Source organism: Notothenia coriiceps, unplaced genomic scaffold, assembly GCF_000735185.1.
Source record: "Notothenia coriiceps isolate Sejong01 unplaced genomic scaffold, NC01 NC01_scaffold00024667, whole genome shotgun sequence".
NCBI lineage: Eukaryota > Metazoa > Chordata > Actinopteri > Perciformes > Nototheniidae > Notothenia > Notothenia coriiceps.
The window spans coordinates 583,793-606,435 of NW_011357368.1; the positions used below are offsets into that span (position 1 = coordinate 583,793).

The 22,643-nt window shown below is 39.4% G+C and overlaps 3 protein-coding genes across 11 annotated transcripts in view; 1 reads left to right on the top strand and 2 right to left on the bottom strand.

Moving 5' to 3' along the window:
• Positions 1–3,082: 3,082 nt before the first annotated feature.
• On the bottom strand, positions 3,083–8,235 carry cutc (cutC copper transporter homolog (E. coli)). 2 transcript variants are annotated; one of them, XM_010782387.1, is made up of 9 exons: positions 6,212–6,385; positions 6,018–6,096; positions 5,767–5,826; positions 5,108–5,317; positions 4,925–4,960; positions 4,626–4,759; positions 4,459–4,486; positions 3,745–3,850; positions 3,083–3,662 (listed from the first exon to the last, which is right to left on the bottom strand). In XM_010782387.1, the coding sequence occupies exons 2-9, from the start codon at positions 6,085–6,087 to the stop codon at positions 3,551–3,553; spliced, it is 756 nt and encodes a 251-aa protein (XP_010780689.1). In that variant the 5' UTR covers positions 6,088–6,096; positions 6,212–6,385; the 3' UTR covers positions 3,083–3,550. The 2 variants fall into 2 exon arrangements, with proteins under 2 accessions (XP_010780689.1, XP_010780690.1); XM_010782388.1 differs by lacking the exon at positions 6,212–6,385 and adding an exon at positions 7,624–8,235 and having other exon boundaries at positions 3,084–3,662.
• cox15 (cytochrome c oxidase assembly homolog 15 (yeast)) lies at positions 7,214–11,032 on the top strand. Its single transcript, XM_010782386.1, has 9 exons — positions 7,214–7,416; positions 8,251–8,438; positions 8,533–8,655; positions 8,810–8,996; positions 9,212–9,379; positions 9,494–9,575; positions 9,802–9,956; positions 10,037–10,150; positions 10,246–11,032. Exons 1-9 carry the CDS (start codon positions 7,342–7,344, stop codon positions 10,375–10,377), a joined length of 1,224 nt encoding a protein of 407 aa, XP_010780688.1. The 5' UTR covers positions 7,214–7,341; the 3' UTR covers positions 10,378–11,032.
• Positions 10,961–22,643, bottom strand: part of LOC104955149 (Kv channel-interacting protein 2) — a 182,767-nt gene continuing 171,084 nt past the window's right edge. For 4 of the 8 annotated variants that reach the window (XM_010782385.1, XM_010782384.1, XM_010782383.1 and 1 more), the window contains 7 exons: positions 15,516–15,640; positions 15,301–15,370; positions 14,815–14,885; positions 14,492–14,599; positions 13,860–13,964; positions 13,478–13,540; positions 10,961–13,132 (listed from right to left, as the gene is read on the bottom strand). In XM_010782385.1, the coding sequence (XP_010780687.1) occupies positions 13,085–13,132; positions 13,478–13,540; positions 13,860–13,964; positions 14,492–14,599; positions 14,815–14,885; positions 15,301–15,370; positions 15,516–15,640 (590 nt within the window). In that variant the 3' untranslated portion in view covers positions 10,961–13,084. Of the gene's footprint in view, positions 13,133–13,477; positions 13,541–13,859; positions 13,965–14,491; positions 14,600–14,814; positions 14,886–15,300; positions 15,371–15,515; positions 15,641–16,832; positions 16,932–20,502; positions 21,042–22,643 lie in introns of those variants that run through there. The other 4 variants (XM_010782380.1, XM_010782378.1, XM_010782377.1 and 1 more) reach the window with 3 other exon arrangements.

Consider the following 22,643-nt stretch of genomic DNA (forward strand, 5'->3'; position numbering starts at 1 on the left):
AAACAAACCAAGGTTCTGTTTTAGGTCCATTATTATTCTCCATATATCAACAGTTTAGGTCAAAATGTGGATGGAGCAACTTTACATTTTTATGCGGACGATACCATGATGTATTGTGCAGGTCCCTCCATTAAGGAGGCTGTTGTTAAATTGCAGGCAGTTTTTTATATTATTCAGACTCGGCTCTCTGAGCTTAAGCTTCTTTTAAATGTTGATAAAACTAAGGTAAAGTTATTTTCAAAAGCCAAAAATACACCGGAGACCACTTTGGATATTGTTACTACGCAAGGACAAGTACTTGAAGTGGTTACCTGTTATAAATACCTTGGTATCTGGCTTGATAATTGCCTCTCTTTTAAACTTCAGGTCAATAATCTGCTTAGAAAGTTAAGGATGAAGCTAGGTTTCTTTTTCAGAAACAATTGGTAGATAGGCTGTATTTAGTATTTACACCATAACGGTGCACAGCGGATAGAAAGGGACACCTGGTGGTTAAAGCACATTATTGAATTTTATTAGCCTATTTGTATTATTAGATATTAATAGGAGGATGTGCAAAACAGACAAACTAATAAGGCTTAATTGAAACATTAAAGAATACTTTAGGTTAAGGTCTTCTTTTGAATAAGAAAAAAGCTTTGGGGGTATAAAGAAGAATATGGAGGGATGAAACCCTCTTTAATGGTCACACATGCAGAGCACACAGCAAACACAGTGACATTTGTATCTACAGATAAATATTAAGCCTGACAAAGTACTTAACGTTTCCTGCAATGTTAAATATGTTTAAGCGCTTATTTTAACTGACATTATACATATGTATTATACTCTTATAAGATGTCATGTATGTAGATAGGAAATGTGCAGAATATGACAGTTTAATGGTGGAGGTATACACACATATTGATAGATGTCTTGTAATGCACTGTTGAGGAACCTGCGACCCAAGTTTTTCATTCATTGCATAACTACACCGTAGTTGTGTATATGATATGTCAATAAACCTTAGAAAATCTTGAAATCTTGAAAGGGATGTGCAAAATACCAATTATATACAGTTTTTAATTAAGTATTAGTAGAGAATAACGAGTAATTAATATACTTTATAGAGATCTGCAGATAAATGTTTAGTCTTCTCAAGCATCAACTATGAAATATCTCTCCTGATTGTTGGCACTTGACAATCACCTTTCCCTGAATTTTACTCAGGTGTAACTAAAGTCTGCTTTAAGGGTTGTTTATATTTCACATCATTAATCAGAATCTACAAAGTAACTAAAATAAATGTAGTGGAGTAAAAATACCAGGTTAACCTCTGAATTGTAGTGGAGTAGAATTACAAAGTAACAATGAGCTGTCATGTGGGTATATATTAATGCTGCCCATTATGGATACAAGCGATTTTCACCCATTTAGTAATTACATGTTTTACATTTGATAACACCAATGTGTTTCCTATGGCAACTTCTAATTGTGGGAAAAACGAAAACGTTCAGTAGAGACGTCCCATAGAACATTTTGCTAAACACAGTACCCATGTGTAGTTCTGGGGGGGCGTTCGATTCCAGTTTTGAATAGTCTGCCGTGGTTTCGTTCCATTTCAAAGAGCTTGACGCTCGGCGTAACCTTGGCGCACTGCCACTCCAACATCCAATCCCAGAGCTTGAAGATTAATCACAGGGGACTGTAGTCCTAAACGATAGCTGGGGATTATGGGTAGTGTAGTGTCTTCGGCAATCCTAAACTCCTAGAGGCCTACGTCTGTTTCCGGTTAGTTTTATTTTGAAATTCACTTCCTGACGGATTCCAAAAAAGCCAGAGATTATGGAATTAAACCAATAAATAAAAACAAGGATAATTGTGTGTTATTGGTGAGTAAATAACAGTGTGTTATTTTGAAAAGAATAACAAATTAGAAGGAAAAAAATATAAAAAAATACANCTCCTACCCCTTAGTATTATTTTTGCCACTTCTAATCAGTTCTCCTTTAAGGCCACTACACACCACCCTGAGACCAAAGAACGCGTACCGAAGGCGTCCCGACTTTTACGTCCGCTACGTCGCCTGCGTCGGCTACGCCGCCCGCCTACGCCACCCGCCTACGAACACACTGCAAAGACTTCAGTCAACGAGTAGCAATAACTGAAAAACATGTGCCCGTGCATCTCCCCTGCCACCACAAGATGGTGACAGGGGAGATTACCTAACCCCTAACCCTAAATGTACTCGAAGAACTAACTTGATTTATATATATATTAATAATATAAGATATAATATGTGACTTTTGTGACTGGGTAAGTACACAACACGGGAGTCGGGACGTCACGTGCCTCAAAGGTTGAGCTCCGCCCACGTTGAGACGTTGAGGCATTGCGCACTGCATTGAGGGGTACTACCACTGAACGGGCGCAGCCATGACGTTGAGGGAAAGTACCCGGATGGGTTGCTCTCATCTATAAAATGGACAATTACTGAAACATAAGTGGCAGCCCATAGCCATGCCAGGGCTAATAAAAGAAATAGGTCATTGTGTCCTTCTTCCAATACTCCAGTTTTTCTTACTCATTCAGATGACTCAGTACACTTTGCTGCTTCAAACCATAGACTCTATGCTTCAAACTCATGTTATTTACCTGTATGGGGTCAAAGGTGTGTGTCTTGGGTTATGCTGTATAGTTAGTATTTTTGACTGGGCAGTAAAGATATTAAGATGCCATATGAGTCTGTTGTTGTGAATTTGTTTTTACTAAAGATTAACTAGACAAATTGGCCTTTGTAATGTAAAATAGTTGTTGAGGTTTAAACCTGTTTATATTGACATAACTTTACACTATGTCTGTCATGTTAGTGTGTGTCTATTGATCTGCCCCATTGTTGAATGACATCACAGGTTCATTGACTCTCAAATGTGTCACTTTAGTGCAGACTGGTTAGATACAAGTGTAATTAAAGACTTTCCAACCACTCACAATAAAATCTACTCTAAATGATGCATGATTTTGCATATGGCTCATGTTTTAAATTACATTTAAAAATATCTAAATTGTGGGAGACATTAGAAAATATCACCAATAAAAGAAATTGCACAGAATTGTTCCATTGTTTAAACTTTAGTTTAATATTGAGCAAACTGAATCAAGTCACAAAAGAAATATTGTACAGGTGGTCACAAATGTGCGTTATCTTCCACTGTGAAGTACAGTTTGCTGTAAATACATACAACTACATGGCAGTGGGAAAACAGCACTGACCAATGTTTTAATTTTTGATTTGGCATGTATAATATTAAATAATGTCTCCTAATAATAAAAGATCAATTATTAATCATTCCCCACTGTGAGATATCACATATCACAGAAGGTTGAAGGGTTCTCCCTGAGCTCTAACTTTACAAAGACTGTTTCATCAGTGATTATAAAAAGGAGAAGAAAAAAAAGTTCCAAAATGTCTACCTGTTCAGGACTTAAGTAAAACTAATTTCTGACATATCAGCAGAATTACTCACGATAGCTTTTGAGGTATCCCTTTTGTTTTCAGTCATTGTTGAATTCATAAGGTATTTTTGGCTATTGCATTTAGAGTGCGGACCTTGTTCGCATCTGTCACCTTCAGGCCGTACTCAGGTGCTGAAAAAGCTGCTCCCATCGTCACACAGGTGTTCCTGCGTAGGGGAATATCAGTTTTTTCAAAGCCTATAATTGCAAGAAATCTTGGAATGTATTAAAAAAAAAAATCCTACATACCTGAATTTCATGGCAGAATCCTTACTGGAGCGGGCAGAGCCGTGAAACTCTTGAGCACCCGAGCCCTCTAAAATTCTCTGAAGGTTCCTTTCAGTGATACCTCCTCCTGAATACAAATAAAAAATAGATTATCAAATAGTAACAAACCATAACCCTAACCATTCTTGTCTTCTATAGAATAGGGTACAATGTATCCTTCCTCATTCACAAAAGGAAAGGAAATAAGGCAGTTGAACAATTATATCACCTAAAGGTATGCTGTCAATAACATCCACTGTTTGTATTGCAAATGTTGGAAAGATTGAAAACATCCTTACTTAAAGTGCACAGAACTAAGTATTTTACTGTATACATTGTACATGTGTTTTATATCTCTAGGCATTCCTGTTCAGAGAATATTGTGACCAACTCTATATTGCACACTTGTGGTCCAAGTTCAGAAAAGCAATCTCCCAGATACTTCAAGTAGCTGAGTATATTATATATAAGAACTAGATGGTGTAGTACAAGTGTCATGGATAAAGAAATTAATACTTTACAAACTGCTCTAAGAAATCTAAGTTTATTTATATTTGCCAGTTTAATGACTGAGAAGAAATTGTCTGGAGACATTGTTATAGTTGTGTTGTTTTGTAATGACATGTCTTTAACCTGGAGCGTTCAGTCTCCAATACAATTTTGATTTGATTGATTATACAAGAAACAAGTACTAACCTGGCATGATGGCAATTCTCCCTTTAGCCTGTTGAAGATAAGAAACAGTGGAGTATAGGATATAAAAATTGTAGGAAGGCAGAGACAAAAGCTGCACATTTAAGTAGCCTTGCCATTCTCCTGTGATTGCATTCAACCATGTATGTGTACATAAAATGTATACATACCTGATCAACGAGCCGTTTGATGAGAGGGAGTCCCTCCAAAGCAGAGTTCTCACAACCACTTGTCAACAGACGCTCGAACCCCAATGATATCAGAGTCTCCAGAGCAACCACTGGATCGTGAACCATGTCAAACGCTGCAATAGGATCAATATCAGTTTAAAAACATGAGTTGAAAAGTCTTTCAGGGCAATGTAATCACTCTACTTGCTATTATTCCATTGAGGTTTTTCTGTAGTGTAGTTGCTGGCAGCTTCATGGAATTAAAATGATATGTTTAAGTTGAAGAATAAAAATCTTACCTCGGTGGAAGGTGACTGGTAAAGGTCGGGCAGCAGCTAGTGAGCGAAAAATGACAAACAGAAAAGTACATTAAACAATACGAACCTCAAACTAAATACAATCAAAAGATGCAGTATGAAAACATTGCTTATATGGCTTCTATAAACCATAGAGACATGATCAAGTAAAAATGCAGACAATACCCAGAAACTCCATACAGAGCTTTGCATCCACCCGTCCATCCTCTGTCAGGGATCCCAGCACTAGTCCGTCAGCCCTGTGGCTCTTCATCAGCTCTATGTCCTTCCTTATCACCTCCACTTCCTGGTCTGAGTATAGGAAGTCCCCCCCACGAGGCCGTATCATGACGTAGACTGGGATCTTTACATACTGCTTCACTACCTGCAGCAGACCTGTGGCAAAAGCAAAAATAGTGGCATAAGCAAGTTTTTAGGTTGTGTTTCTGTGTGTGACTTTATTTAACAGTGACAGTGCATGAATCCTTGAGTTTAAGAGAGAGGTCTTAGATGTAAGCTAACCTTCCTCTGGCTGCCAACAGTCTGAGAAACTGAGTAAGACTTTGGAATATTCAACCTAAAACAAACTTCACCACAATGGTGAGCAACTATGATAAGCAGGTGCAGCTTTAAGTGTAATAATTTAATAACAAAATAAAACAACAGACAACATGGAAACACCTCATACACTTTATTTCTGATAAACTAGGTTCTTAATGATATGAAGAAGGAGTGGTATATGGTAGAGTTCCTCTTGTGTAAGCTGTTCCAATTGAATTTTCTTCAAGATACAAAAGGGTTTATGGTTGTGGATGAATGAATGCACACAAATGAACTGAGCTCACCTAGACTGGGCGTGAGTCCTCCCTCAAGAAGACTAGAACACAGTTCAAGTCGACCTGCACCTGTCAGGAGAGACACATGGTCAGACCTTTATGATCCATGCCCTTTGATAAATGAAACAACTGTTTATGCATGTCCATTAATAATCAGCACTGATAAGGACACGATATACCCGAGACACTGTCTGCTTAACTGCTTTATAATGTTGAGTTTAATACCAAAAGCACAACAGCGTGGACTAGACATGACCTACCTCCTCGTTCAGCATTGATAGCAGACTCCACGGAGTCCACACACGCCTCCATCAAAAAATTCTGAGCCATTCTCACAGCCTGGATAGTGATACATGAAACAGACAGACAGTAGCAGAAAGAGATGCATTGTGAATGTGTTAAATGAAACGCCCAAACTAAATTAATGAGACGTCTTGACTTCCAAAACAACTACCTTTCAAATCAACTTCCTCTTGATTCATGGGAGCATTTCAGGGGATTAGAAGTGATATTAAGTCAGTACATTGGGGTAACTGGTTCATTTCAGCGCCAACACGGTTATGGCTAGAAAGGATCCGTCTTGTGTAAAACTCTCGCGAGAGTTTGGCTGAATGTCACGTGGCTGAATGTTTACGTTTGGCAGGCAGCCTTTCAGTTACGATCGTTAACATCAGTGGGCCACAGCAAATGATGATGAGAAGCTAAACTATCTATTAATTATGTCAATTACAGGGAGTGTGATTGTTGAAATAGGGTGTTAGCGGTCTTGCTGGTGTTCAAAGAAGAATGACAACACTGTAGATCACCAACACTATGGTTTATTTTTTATTCACAGGCAAGTCAACGTTGTCGCAGTAAAAGTCCCAAGATAGCTCCTGGTGCAATACAAATTTCCCTTGCAGTGTTTTACTATTATGTCTGATGTTTCTCTATTAATATTGCTGCTGCATTAATGTGTATGTTGCATCATGTTACTGCTGTAGATGTGTTTCCGAGCCGCTCCAATTACAACGAGAGTTACAACGAGAAAGTGACGTCATTTACACTAGACGGATCCAGCGCCGTATAGATAGTTATAAAAAAATAATAATAATACGGCGCTGGACGGATCCTTTCTAGCCATAACCCGCCCAGACCTACCAGTGGATCAACGTTTCCTGGTTAGTTGAATTTCAAACACACGGTATGGTGGATGGGCGGTGCTTTACTGGTTATGCATCAATACTGGGATAGAGAGAAGAGCGTGGCCGCCCATGCGGGATACGCTAAGACACAAAACATGCACCAACGACCTCGTCCCGTCTCGAGATAATACAATTTATAAAATAATACAACATTCATTATTCTGATAAGTCTTTTAAGTGCTGTGTTTTAAGTCCATCAAAAGGGGAAAAAAATGTTGTCCTCGCTAAATGTCTGTGACGTCATGAGGTTAAAGTTGAATTCGACTGTTAGGAAACCCTTTATATATACAGTGGAAACCAAACGAACCCAAACAGGTTGTGTAATAGCCGGATACAGCTTTAACCCATGTTTCATATTTTCTACATCACTTCAGGACCAGTTATTAGATAAAGCTCAAAGATGCTACTATCTTCACTACGGACAACCTTGTTCTACGGCTGCAGAAATGTTACCAAGGGATTTCAACATAGCCCTGTGAGTATATAGCGAGCTCCTGATATAAGCTAACTAGCTAGAGAAGAATTAAAAGGTCAGACTGCACTGCAAGCAATTTACACTTATATCATATAATACGATACGGGAGACAGTGTCGAAATGCTAGCCCATCAGCTAACACCTTTATGTTTAACTTTGCCGTGGTTTTTAACGTGTATTAAAACAAGTTAGTGCATCCTACGTTACCTGGGTGTTTGTACTCTTCAGCAGTCACGTCCGCATGTAACGTTATCAGTCAAATGAATAGCTCATTTTAAGGTTACGTTAACAACTTCCCATGATACCGACCTTACGTTCGCGTTTATGATAAACCAATATTATTAATTTCGTTATAACGTCAGGAATATAACTTCGTTATTTAAATGTCCAATAACTACATTTCCCTATCGACCAGAGACACTGAACCAAACCTGCAAATATTTTACAAATAAGAGTGTAAATGTATCATAGGAGAGGTTATAGGAGAAAGCAGGGTCATCTTGTGTGAAATGCTCAGATGAATGTAAACACCTGAATACTACCCACCTCATGTGAGTCTTGTTTTATTATTAATAAATAATCAATATTATGCAATCTCCACCGTTTGAGAAGAGTTTTAGTTAATACAAAATACGTTTTTTAAACTAAATTGTGAACTGGCTTTGTATAACCACATGTTATGAAACCAACATTACCACATGTTATGAAACCAACATTACCTAAGCCTTGGCCCAAGGATGGAAGAAAACTTTGTTGAAGCTTTCATTGGGTTGTTGTTCATTTAGCAAGGTAAATGAGACAGTTTTTTTTCTCTTTTTAAATGTACAATATCAGCGAAGTCCACAGCCTCGACAATGGCTTGTGAAGAGAGGTCAGAGCACCATCACTGTGGAGGCTGGGGCTTCCTCCGCCCGGGTAGCAGCTACTGTCCCCAGCGTGGCCACAAATCGCATAGTAGGTCGATGGTTAATCGGCTGCAGCGGGCTGGTGGTTGGGGCTATTGTCTTGGGTGGTGTCACAAGGTAAAGCGACGTTTGTTTGTTTATTACAGTCGTTCTCATATTCAAGTGGTGTTGATAGATTGTACTTACTGTATATGTGCATTTGTTTCATCAGGCTAACAGAATCAGGACTTTCCATGGTTGACTGGCATCTGGTGAGAGAGATGAAACCACCTCAGGGGCAATTAGAGTGGGAGGCTGAGTTCTCAAAGTACCAACAGTTTCCCGAATTCAAAATGTAAGGCTCCAACCTTTCTGTTTACCATATGGCACACTTTTTAAACGCACCCCATCACTTAAAATGAAAACACACGTTTGTAAGCGGCCTCATTTTTTATTAATTAATGCTGGTGCTTGAGGTGTCAGCTAAATTTGTCATTTTATTTCCACAGAATGAACCATGACATGACTCTCCCAGAGTTTAAGTTTATCTTCTACATGGAGTGGGGCCATCGTATGTGGGGGAGGCTGGTTGGACTTGCGTACATCCTCCCCACCGTTTACTTCTGGAAGAAAGGATACTTCACTCGCTCCATGAAGGGAAGAGTGCTTGGACTTTGTGGATTTGTCTTCTTCCAGGTAAGACTCAATACAACTGCGTTGGTGGGAGACTATCTTAGAGAGTTCATCCTTTTTGTACCTCTCTTTTCAGTGTTACTTTTTCACACAAAATGTTTACACTTTTATTTTTCAAGATAAGCTTTGTAGTGTCTGTAATCAAATTGTATGGATGTCACATTATATAAAAAACCAACAACACATAAGTAACTGTCCTTGTGTGTGTGTCCTCTCAGGGACTTCTGGGGTGGTACATGGTGAAAAGCGGTCTGGAGGAGAAGCCTGAGTCTCATGACATCCCGCGGGTCAGCCAGTATCGTCTGAGTGCTCATCTTGGTTCGGCCTTGTTGCTTTACTCCGCCAGTCTCTGGACAGGGCTCACTCTGCTGCTGCCTATACACAAGGTACAGAAGCAGTCTCCTGCATTCAATTCTCCTATGATAATACCAAATATATTTTATTTCAGTCTGTGTGAGCAAATGATTTGTTTATTATTGATGAATGCATCTTTCTCACAGGTGGCAGAAACCAAAAACCTCACTCAGCTTAGGAGGTTTGCAAAGGGTACCGGTGGAATCGTCTTCCTTACGGCTCTTTCAGGTACTTTTTTGTATTTTGTGAATGCAACATCATACACATATTCTTTTGAATGTACTTATGATGCTTTACGTTTCTCTTATCAGTTTTGGTAGTACAGTGCAATTTGCTTTAGAACATGTTTAGACAGTTAGTTAATACAAGAAAATGAAAGTTGTAATCTAATGTAGGATAGATGTATATGATTTCCATATATATGAATATTAATTTCACAAATGCTTGATTATAGGCGCTTTTGTTGCTGGTTTGGATGCTGGGCTGGTGTATAACTCCTTCCCTAAGATGGGAGAACGATGGATCCCAGATGATGTTCTGGCATTCTCTCCAACCCTCAAAAACTTTTTTGAAAATCCCACAACTGTGCAGTTCGACCACAGAATTTTGGTATATTATTTCTAAATGGAATTTTGTATCAGTATGAGGCATGTGGATGCAGGTTGTTGATTGCATATTGTGTTTTCTAGGCTATCTCGTCTTTGACGGCGATCACAGGCCTCTTTCTGCTCTCAAAGAGGATGTTGCTGCCCAGGAGGGCTAAGATCGCCATCAACCTTCTCACAGCAATGGCCTATGGACAGGTAGGCTACCAGTTAGCTCAGAAACATGTAACCTCTGTTTTTAAATGTCTATTACTCCTCAGTTTAACTAAACTCTGTGTGTTTGTGCTCCTCAGGTTGCGCTCGGTATCAGCACCCTGTTACTCTATGTCCCCACTCCACTGGCAGCAATTCACCAGTCTGGCTCTGTGGCTCTTCTCTCACTGGCTATTTGGGTTCTGGCAGAGCTTCGCAAGATGCCCAAGTAAACGGTTCCTCCATGAGGGAAAAATGTAATCCCTAATAGCCACACTTCAAGACACTAAGAGCCAGCAGTGTCCTTGTCAACTTGAGGCCTTCACAGAGAAAAATGAAACATGAAGCATTAAAAAAAGTTTAATTCAACACTGGACTATTATGCATATCTCTCCCGTGGTGACCAACGTTTCATAACAGGGTTTTAAAAGCAGGGTGTTCTTGAAATGTTGATCAAATATTACGAGAATACATCAAGACCATCGTTGAGAAATCGAGTGAACCACGAAGATGAAAACTTGATGTGATTTGTTTTGTGAGGATTGAAACAAAGCGATGCAAAAGCAAACAGATTTTCAGTTTCTTGTCAGCTTTAATGACAAGATTTCCATGTTCATAGTTTTAACATAAGGCTTTTTGACTGAATATGGTTGCTCACCTGTTGCCTTGTGTGGTCATAAATTGCCTATTAGTTTAATCAGATGTGGCTGTTGGGATTATATGTATGCATTTGTATATTTAAGTTATGAACCGTTTCTTCCTGACATTGTGGTGCTGAATTATGAGGTATAACCTATGTAGATTTTGATGTGTTGCTTTGTACCATATGTCAACAAATATAAGGATAAATGCACTATCCTATTTGAATAAAATTCAAACTCAACTCTATTTTGCATAGTAACTGTGATTTTTATTGTCTCTGTACAAAATATACACATTTTGGATACTTTATGCAACCGGTTGAGGCTAGCTAACTAGACAGTCAGTACAACGGGTTAGTAGGTTCTTATTGTTCTAGACACAGTACATGCGGGTATAGACTGGTTTTACTTGTGGTCTGGAATAAAATCTAAAAACGATTGGCAAGGAACAATCAGAGTCAAACCACTTTAACCCCAGACGGAAAAAAAAATAAGAACAGAAAAAAAGAAAATTGCAGGGCTGGAAGTGCATATTGTCATCAGGGCCATAGTGCTCCCTGTCACTGTGCTCTGAGAAGATTGCGAGGTTGAATGGGTGGAAAAGTGCTGATAAGGGGTGGACATTATTGCTACTCCATGTCAGTCTTTGCATTTTAAGGAAATAACCAATTAATTCAACGTTTGACGGCCTCTTTCTTACACCCTGATAGATAGACAGTATTTCTGGTGGTTGCAAATTATTCACATGCCTTTCTAATAAAGTGTCGGTTAACAACTCTCAACTACACTTGATTTTGGGTAATGTGCAGGAAAATCACATGGACATTTTACCCAATTACATGTCTTTATCTCTGCTTGCCCCTTGTCATATTGACAATACAGCATCACCCTCTCTCTTCACCCACTGGTGGGCCTTTTGTCTTTATTTAAAGTGGCTTTATAAACATCTGTAATTTATATTTGGTCTCTTTGGTGTAACAGAGAGAGGGAGAATAGAGAATGAGGGGTAGGGGAACTATGTTTTTAAATCACGTCTCTCACTAACAGCACGCACACACATACTATGCCTCTTTGAAATTGAATGAGCCTAATTTAATGCAACAGGGGTTTTGAATATTTTTTAAGTGGTAGAACCTGCTACAGCCACACAACATTTCTGATTACAAGAGGTTCACAAGTACAATCTGCAATCTAATAATTCCCCTTTGATGTAAAGAAAGACTTGTACGACTGTGGTATGCCTTTCCTCTGTCAAAGGAGGCTGGGATGATAAAAACAGCTTGTTGAGTATAGTGCAACCCCCACATTGTACTGCCTAATATCACACCAATGGGAATGCTAGAAAATGTACAACAGTCAATAGACACCTACAGCTAGGACTGTAATAGTTTGGAAGGCTTGGGAACTATTCTACTAGAATCCCATTAATGGAGGTTGGTGTTGCCCCTTTACATGAGAAAAATGGGTGACATCTCTTTCTGTTACACATGCACACACATGTACACAAAGGGTGAGGCACCTGTGAATGACTAAGAACAGCAGACAGACAAGCAGACTTTGGAGTATCTCTGTAAATAGATATATTAGTGACATCATCATGCGATATTGTAATCAGTTCCTCGTGGAACAACAACACGATTGAACCTCCATCTGTAAAACCAAAATGCTTGGATCTCAAATTTGTCAGTTGTTTCCTCAGGAAGTGTCTTTCTCTCTCTCGTCCACAAGATGGCGGAAGATTCATTTCTATATTCATGGCCGGTGGAGTCTTGCGGCTCCAGGGAGATTTTACCTAGGCCTACATGCACAGAGACAGGATCAGATTCACAAATCCAAATCTCAGCCACCACAGGGAAATAGGAATAGTGATCTTAGATCAAGGTTTGGAGGCAACTTGCGCCCTCTGAGTTCAGCCAGCACATGCTGCGATAGATCCTCCATCAGTAGTAGTAATACATAACAGTTCAAACAAAACAGGTGTGTGCCAGTGCCTGTGATCTCGCTGCTGTCCTTCTTACTCTGTGCCTCCGGGGTAAAACTAAGGTTCTGCATGATGAAGGAAGTGAGGAAAACTCCATTGTTGCTGGGACAAATGTCCCGGGGTCAGGGTAGAGGGAGACAGTCTCTCAGTGTCCTCAGGACTCACAGCTCTCAACAGACACACAAGCACAAGCTTGCAAGTCAGAAAAAGGCCACACATACGCACACATTCACAAATTCTCTGTCTCTTTTTAATCCCAAATCCTCTCATACACAGACATACTCCCCTCCCTGGTGCCAGGGACTCTGATCCAGGTTCCTAGATGACGTTGTCAAACAGCTGCATGGACTGCATTATGCTCTCATCCTAGAAAGAGACAAGGGGTTTGGAAAAGGTGTTATTTCTCATTATGTGAAATCCAAATGATTCACAATAAGGTTAGTAAAGATTGTAAGGTACAGTCAACCAGTAATAACGCCTACTCAGGCCCTTTCCAAAGTAAAAATAAACACCAACCAGCACCTCCAAAGCCCACTAATCAACATGTTATGTCACATTCTTTATAGAGAGTTAAATATTTTGTTATGCTAAACTAAGCTAATTGGCTCAAAGCTTTAGGTACACATTTAACATACACACATGAAAAAGTAGTCAATATTAGTAAATGTTATACTGTTCCTTCAGGATTTAAAATCCACTTTTTCATCCCACCTTTTTGCATGACTCTATGAACTCTTCTATGGTGACCACGCCGTCTTTATTCCGGTCCATTTTCTGAAAAAATAAAATATAACAGGAAAACATTTATTCACTGGAAAACAGTAATTCAATAATTGTGTCTATTTAAGGAATAACCCTTTGAGATGTACCATCTGGTTTTCAAGGGGGGCCCTCAACGTTGATAATACAATATAAGCACAAGAAAGTAAAAAAAATAGCAATGAAAATAAGTGAGGAATTGTTAAAAAAAAGAAAATATCAAACGAATGATCAAATAGTTACAAAATCAGGAGTGTTTTTCTTCCAATCCTCTAACAGTCTCTGTTAGAGGGTAATCAAGAATCAGTATTATCTATCAGTAATAGATATAGACCTGGAAGAAGCTCTCCACATGTTCTCGTGGAACATCGTCCTGCATGGAGGGGTATGTGTACTTCCCCATCATGTCATAGATGGACCTCATGATGTCCAACATCTCCTAGACAGAACAAGGACAGGACAAAAGAGCGAACATATTATTGAAGATGTAGAATTAGTTAGAAAACATCAGTTTGCTGTGGTCAGGTTTATTCTTTTAGAAGTATTGAGGTCATGAGTCCGAGAGCATAGTTTTTATTTCGTCTTGTTTGATTACAAAATGATTAACTTGCATTGAGTATATTACACAATGTTCATTTGATTTGAATGTAGTTTAATATGGTTAAATATGACATCTGTGACAAATTCCGCTTATATAATGGTTATTTATAGCCATAAATACCACAGGGAATGATTGTCATACTGAGGCAAAGTTCTACATTTCAAATATATAAACTGATGTATTCAGGGATCAAAATCTGAACAGACAATGTCAATTCTCACAAAAAATGAAATGTAATATCGTACTTCCACATATCCCAGAACACCAAGGACATGACCTAGTCATTCGTATGTCTCTCGCCTCCTCTTCCAACCCCACCCTAAACCTCCACCTGCCTCTGCCCCACAAACAGCCACTGTGTTTACCTCTTTGGTGATGCAGCCATCTTTGTTAAGGTCATAGAGGTTAAACGCCCAGTTTAACCGGTCATTTATGGTCCCTCTCAGGATAATAGACAGGCCAAATACAAAGTCCTGAAAAGATTGCAAATCATTTACTGCTTTGTTTAGGCACCACTTCAATCTTGAAACAGTAAATACAGTCAAATCGTCATCACAGCACTAATCTCTGTAGGCAGGCATTACAAGGAAAACATATTTGTGATGACACAGCAGTGGTGGAAAACTTCACCGGAGCACACATTTGTTGTTATTTCTAAATAGGAAACCGATATAAAAATAGAGCTCACCTCGAAACTAATAGAGCCGTTCTTGTTAGTGTCGAAAGCTTCAAACAGGAAATGTGCATACATACTTGAATCTGCAAAGGTAGAGACATACAATAACCTGCGTGCCCTCAAGACATGAAGCAAAGTCTTTCAACAGTATTAGCAGCCAGCTAAATATAGCCAAGATATAAGAATACTTTCAAATACAACTGGAGGGGAGTGGTTAACATTTCATCAACCAAAATATCATGAAATGAAAAATTGCTTTGCCTCCTAGCAGTGCGTATGGTTCAGCACTGCAGAGTACATTTATGAGTTAATTATGTTCATTTCATCAAGAAAATGTAAAATTAATTGTGTACTCTGCGGAATCAAATACATTGTGTTATTTGAATTTTTACCTGAAGTCTATGAAATAAATGAAGATGGAGAGAATGGTGAAAATTAAAGTAGTATGGACACAGTTGTAGATCTTCAGGTTTAGCAGTAGGGGGTTTGACAACTCACCTCCCTGTGGAAAGAACTGGGAATAAATTGTCTTAAAGTTCTCCTCATTCACCACACCACATGGACACTCCTGGGAAAGAAATGTAAATAAGGAAAATTAGTTCTCTGCTAGCAAATTAAGGATTACGTGGTAACTTTGGATCTGACAAGGCTTATACTGCTATCAACTCCCATAATGATGTAATAGAAGCAGTCTCTTTTCCAGCCAGACCTACATTTTTGAAGCCCCTGTAGAGGACTTGCAGCTCTTTTTTGGTGAACTTAGTCTGCTCCTGAAGCTTGTCCATGCTTTCAGGGCGATGACACACAGTGGATAACTCAAAATCATCTTCCACGCTGTCTGTGTGAGGGAGAGACCAGAGTTAGTTATCATCACTACACCCACAACAACATCCAGCAGCCAGGCAAACATATTTGAATGAAGTTATCAAACTGAAATTGAGTTTGTCATCCAAGTCTTATACAAAGAGCATACCAACATCCTTCATTGACAACAATGTTAGTCGTATTGTATTACGTCACTGTATCAAATAAAGAGTTATGCAATTGTGACAACTACGTCAAGCATTTTCCACACATCACTGTTCAAGGACATAATACTGTATTAATGCGTATATAAAAAGTCTACATTTCTCAAGTTCAAATTTCACTAAAGATACCTTAATCGAAACAACAATAAAGTGGTCTTGTGAGACAGCATCTTTTGGTTAAAATGTATTCAGTGTTTCTTGTGATTGTTTCTCTAAATGACTTAGGATTCAGACTTTAAGGAGCCAAATTACTTACAGAGATCTCTACCTGTCCAAAAAAAACAGACAGTTAGATCAGCTTGTTTTTTCTGAAAATGTAATATCTAGAAGTGGCTCTGAATGATCAATGTCTAAAATCCTTCGTCAAGTTTAAATATTCAGTTAAACGTAAAAGAACTGCATTGAAAAAATGTGTCTTGAAACTAGATACAAAGTCGATAAATGACTTATTGGCATTAACAATGTTAATGCATGCTTAAAGGGGCCACAACACCATTATAGGTGACCATGTCAAATCGTTACCCTGTTAAGAATTAAGTTTATTTGTTGGAAACCTTTGTGAAAATGTATGTACACAATTTAAAGAAACACACAACATAGGTAAAGTAGTTTATAGACAATTTAATGTCACCTATTGAACTTGTCAGAGAAAGTGAGAGAAGAGGATTAACAGGAACAAAAGAGGCGTTTCAAAAGGCATGGAGACACATCCATTCACAGATATATCTCATTTCATCTGTTAAAAATAACTGTCAGTAACCACACCGCACACTCACACACACACATTGCCCATAGGAACACACTCTTCAAATCCTAAACATTCAAAAAGGGGTCTGACCCATTTTCAGCAACGAGGTCGGACAGCGTGTGCTCTGACTGTTTCCCAGGCTGCGTGTACACAACTTCCTCTACATAAGCGCCTGGATGAATCGTCTGAATTGACTAAAGAGTCCAGATACAAGGAAGGAAGTGGAGATGTATAGAGAGTGAAGGAGCACTTGCTTTGACTGATAGAAGGGGCAGCCTCGGGCTTGCAGCATGGCAGCAGCTTGAGGAATCGCTGCTTTATGGTTTTTTTGCTTTGGCTGTTGGAAGGATTACCTGTAATCACCAACCATAGCACAAAGGTTAGACACATGCACCACACGCAATTTTCGAAAAAATCAAAGTCTTTTTTCACACACACATGCCTGTAAAAACCAAATAAACACTCCATGCGTTGGACAGATGCAACAACAGACTGATTCATGCCGTGTATTCAAATGGGTAATTGCCTGTTGACCTGGATTAGCGATGGGAGACCGTGAGTACCTCTTCAAACAGAGATATTATCACACAACAGCAGCACAGCCGACCCCTGGGAACACACAGCGTCCCTGATCAGACTGGCTCATACGTCAATGTTACATTCAGAAAAACTGTGACAAAAAAAGCCCATGCGTCAGTCTGATTAATTCGCAATCGACTTAAAGACTTAATTTCACTTGATAGTAGAATATAATTTGCCAGACAGATGTACTGCACAAAGCCTCCACCAGAGCCAATCACACCTGTCAACACTGAGCAGTTCACCTCAAAGCGAGCAAACCTCATAATTAAGGCATGTCTAACCGAAGAAGTAAAACACATTTGCAAATATGAGCCTGTGTACTTACACAGGTTCAGTCCTCTCACCCTATTTAGAAGAACGCCAGTGATCTGAGGGATGAAGGCCATGAAGGGGTGAAAAACAATACACCTTCACCGACTCTGTGTTGTTTTTCCCTGTTGTCTCTGCACCTCAGGGACTGTGGCCCTCCTGACCTGTGGCTCTGGACTCATTTGGAGCCAAAAAGGCAGAACACATTGTCCCATGGTTGCCAGATAAATACATCCAGCCGCCAAGCACTGGCTCAGCCCTCTGCCTCGAGGTCTCTTTGAGTGTTAATAGATGATTTTTTTTCCACATGGACCCGACATCTGCCAATTAAACCGGAAATCATATATTGACTGACCATCTGCCGAAGTTCAAAAATGAATCGGAGTAAATCTTTAAAATAAAGTAAATCTTTAATTATGTCTGATGGCAAGTAATCACATTGTATTTCTGATCGGTGGATGATGTAGCAAATGCTGCTACTACTACTGAATAGACTAATCTACTAAATGAACCACAACAAATAGGGTTTTATCAATTGCTGTTCAAAACCTCAAGAACTTCTATTCTTAAATCAACATGGATAAGAAATCCAAGTAGTCAGAGCGACAGAAATTACTCTCCTACTCTGTACCCCTCAAGAAAAACAAGCCCCTATGCTCCCCAGGCTTTACATGAGGGAACAAGCTCCCCAATAATATCATGAAGGATGCTGTTGCAGACCGAAAACCTACCTTTTCTTCTGAACAATAAAAATATTTCTCAATAGGCTGGCACTTAAAATGGTTATTTAGAGCTAATGTTTGTGCAGGATTCTTTGTAGTTTGTATCTTCATTGTTAATTGCATTACATACTGTAAGTCACTTTGGATAAATGTGTCAGCTAAATCAAATAGTACAACAGTAATGTCATACTTTATTCTACAATATCATGACAGCAGGTGAAAATGGAAGATGCTGGAAAATCACATGATATGACTAAAAGCTGTGGCCTCAGGGTGAGAGTGTTTAGTCAGCTTTTTTAACTATATACACTATGAATGGTTTATGTATAGTTTGTAGGTACATTTATTACATAGATAACATCATATTACATTTCATTAAATGTTTTTTAAGTATACATATTAATTGTAACTAGCAACTCTGACTGTAAAATAAAATGAGTATAGTATTTGCAATATTCCGGTTTTAAGATATAGTTGAGAGTAGCAAACACAAGTAGTCAAAAATAAAACTACTATACACAACATTTACTTAAATAATACATGTGCTTGCAACCAGTGCTTAAGGCATAACTTACAGAGAGTACATGAAACAGACGCAGAATTAAGTTTTAAAGCAACCTTCATAACACTGTTTATTATTGTTCTACAGATTCAGCTCGTCTCCAGGTGTGAGTAAACTAAATGTAATTTGTACTGATTGTTCCGAAGGCCTGCACAGTGAAAAAAGTATAAATCATTTTCGCTTCCTTTCTTCTACATGAAACACAGAGCTTGTTTTAGGACTGAGGCACCTTTCCCCCCCCCTTGTTTCGCAGTCCCCTCTCCATCTTCTCTGTTTCTATCTCTGTAGCTTTGCTCTTGCTGCTGAGGAAATTCCTTGATTTTTGTTTTTGAGTAAATCTGCTGTATCTGTCTTGGCCAAGTTTGTCTTCAGAGTGATATGTTTGTTCTCAGAGGGATTAACCTGATTTTAATGTGCAAAGGCACAGTGCCCTAAGGCCCCCTATATATTATAAATATTGCTCCAAAAACATCTTCGTAAACATCTAGCATCTATCTGAGAAACACAACCTGTATTTATTCTATTTTACAGCTCTTTTAAAGCATAGGATCAAATTAGAAGTCAGAGAGATTACTTATAATGTTGTACCTTGTACTCACAGAGCAATGTTGTTGAAAGCAGTCTTTTGTGAAAACTATGGTTACTGGGCTCATTACATTATAGAATTAACATGATTCATTTATTGGAATCCTTTGAAGTCAACATTGTTTTTTGAGTGGAACTAACAATGAGACCACAAATCCTTTCATTTTTGCCAGAGTAGTCCAAGAATTGTTTTTGCATATTCTTCATGAGTCAGGGGGAAAAGCAATTTGCCATGATCATCAGCTGTTGTACAGCGTAAAGATATTCTTCCCCAGCACGCCCTGTAGTCAGTGTGCAATTAGAGTTCAATAGTTTTCGGCAGGGTACACTGACGAACCATCACAACTCAGGAAATAAGAAAAACATATCTATTTTTAGCTTGATGGAAAACAATTTCTTTGCAACATCCAGTCATTTTTAAAGGAACTCTGTTTCATAGTGACACTGAAACTACTATCAACTAAAGTGAGGCAGCATAGTGTTACAGTGATACTGTACTGTAGATCCAACAATGAACCCTCAGCAGTAATGTCTAGGTCCTCCTGAGGTCTAGTGATACGTGAAGTAGTACTGCAATTTAAACTTTTTAATATATTTAGAACTGATGGACTTCCTGTTGGTTTGGTTTGTTGTCTATGTCTCTGTGGTTACTGGTTTTAAATGAGGCCTGGGACCTTTAACTTATATTTATCTCCTCCCACTTTTCCTACCTAGCTGCAGTGCATCTATTTAGTATTTCACTTTCGTAAATTAGGGGAAAAAATAAAAGCATGCCTGAAAATCAGTGCAGCATAGATAAATATAACCCCTCATATGGCTCCAATCTTCTCCACCCTACCTGGTTTGACACTGATGACATCACACGTGTTATCCTTCAGGCTTTAAAAAGCTCCCTCAGACACATTATGCTAAGTTGAGTAAGTTAGAAAGAAACACACCATACGTACTTCAGTACACACACACACACACACACACACACACACACACACACACACACACACACACACACACACAAATTAAAGGTATGTGAAAAAATGAAGCCAATCTATTCAAAGTTTGACACTTAAGCAAAAACACATGTAGACACACCCTTTCCAGCTGTGTCTTTTCCTAACATCCCAAATTCATTTGTTTGCGTTCTCACTCGCTAACCGTTTCCCTTACCTTCTGTGGAAAGGTCGATAAGCCCCAGAAAGTGCATTAGTTTGAGGGAGCTGCAGACCACCAGGAGGATGCCCACTGTCTGCAGCCCCTCCACCTCCCACTGTTCTTGGAAGAATAGATGCATCCTTTGCCCTTCCTCTTTTTCCGTTTCTGGCAACAAAAAATCTTTCTCATGCCCCAGGGCAACCACTTCCCCCCCCTCAGCTCCAACCAGGAATGCACCGTCTTCGTCTCTTCAGTCTGTCCTCTCAGTCTGTCCTCCCAGTCTGTCCTCTCAGTCTCCCTCTATATGCCGGTACTCCTCCATCCTGTCTCAGGCACGGCTCCCTGCCCGCTTTCTTCACTGAAGGTAGATTGTTATTCTCCTCCTTTCTTCATGGAAAACAGTAAGTGCGTGGCAGCAGGACTGTCGGCTTGCTGTCCCCCCCCCCTGCTGCCTCCGAGGCTGTCACAGGCTGTGTTACTTACAGGTGTTTCAAGTTCGGACAATTCACTGTGTATGTCCTGGCAGGTTGGCGCCAATTGTTTTCTGACTGTCTCTGCTTTTCCAGCCACTAACTATCAAACTCTCTCTACACTCTGCCTGTCCTCCCTCTCCCTCTCTTTTTCTTTTGCCTTACCTCCGTCACTCTCCTCCTGCTGTGTCCCTCCCCATGTTTAATTGGGTCAGTGATGGGACTGGGTGCAGGGGAGGAAGAGGGTAAAAGAAGATGGATGGAAAAAAATTGAACCCTTGTGGGTTGGGAGGGGTAAGAGAGAGGGTCGACATCAAAAAGACAGACGACAACAATGAGTTGGGAGTGGGAGGAGAGACGGAGAAGGGAGGGGCAAGGTAGAAGGGGGGATAACAGCAACAGGGGTTTAGAAGGGACCGTATCCAAAAACAATTGATTTAAAAGATGTCGCCCAGGCAAAATTAAGATCAAAATTAAGAGAAGCACAAGAAGAAGCAAAGACTGACTAACATGATGGAGGCTGTGATGACGGAGAATGAAGCATCTGACCCAGCGGCTACTGTGGACAAACTCACAGATGTGGCAATGTCCCTAGAGTGTAAAGCAGACACACATGCACACCCAAACACACAGCCTGCAGGGAAAATCTGGCTATAACATGTATTCCATATATGCAATCCAGTGCAGTGGAGAATAGTTCAGTGTGAATGGGATACATTGATGCCACATCTGGCACACTGATGTCCTACCAACGTCAGACTCTCTCTGAATATTTGGAACAGAAAGCAAAAAAAAAATTTCAAAGGGATGGAAGCATGCATTTTGGTTTTCATGTAGATGTTTCTAGACTCCCCATTACGATTCAACATACCTGACGTGGGGTCACGTGTATGAATTATTTTTGACCTTGTAACCTTTCAAAATATTGCTGCTGGAAACCAATATGACATTACTTTAAATAGGCATAAATCATTTTGAAACATAATGTTCAGGTGTGATTTGACGAAAATTAATGTGTTCATGTCAGATTCAGTCATGAGGTGGGCAGAAGATTGCACTTTTTTAATCCCACAGGAAAACCTACCTTACATAAAATGATTCTAATGAGTTTTATTGCAGTGAAGTACACAGATTTTAAATTCCGGATAAAGAGAACATTAAGCAGATTTCCTCAGCCGAGGTACCAAATTTGCTATTGCCCTCCTATAAAAACACAAATTACAAAAATACCACGGTTTTGTTGAGTTTTCGTTAAATCATCAAACCACCCAACCTCCGACCTCTCCGTACTCATATGATCTACAAAATCTCATAAAGTCTCCTTTTTTTCTCTAAATGGACAGGTGTGAAATTGACACCTGATATGAATTGATATGTCATTTGAGGGAATTTGCTGATGCTCATGTTTATCATGTCCTCTTAATTTAAGTGGATGTTGGTAGAGAGAAAGTCACATCATTTCGTGGAAAAAGTAGAATTGGCTAGATTTCAGCAAAAGTCACAAGTGACAACCCTTTTGGTTCAAAGTGCTCCATCATTGTCATCCTCAAATCTACGCTGGGCTCAAAACTGTAAGCTAATGCTTTACGGGAAACTGAGATGGGAGACAGGAGGAATATTCATTCCCTAGTGCTTTTAAAGCCTCATTTTGCCTTTATATTGGATATATGCATGGGTCCGTATATC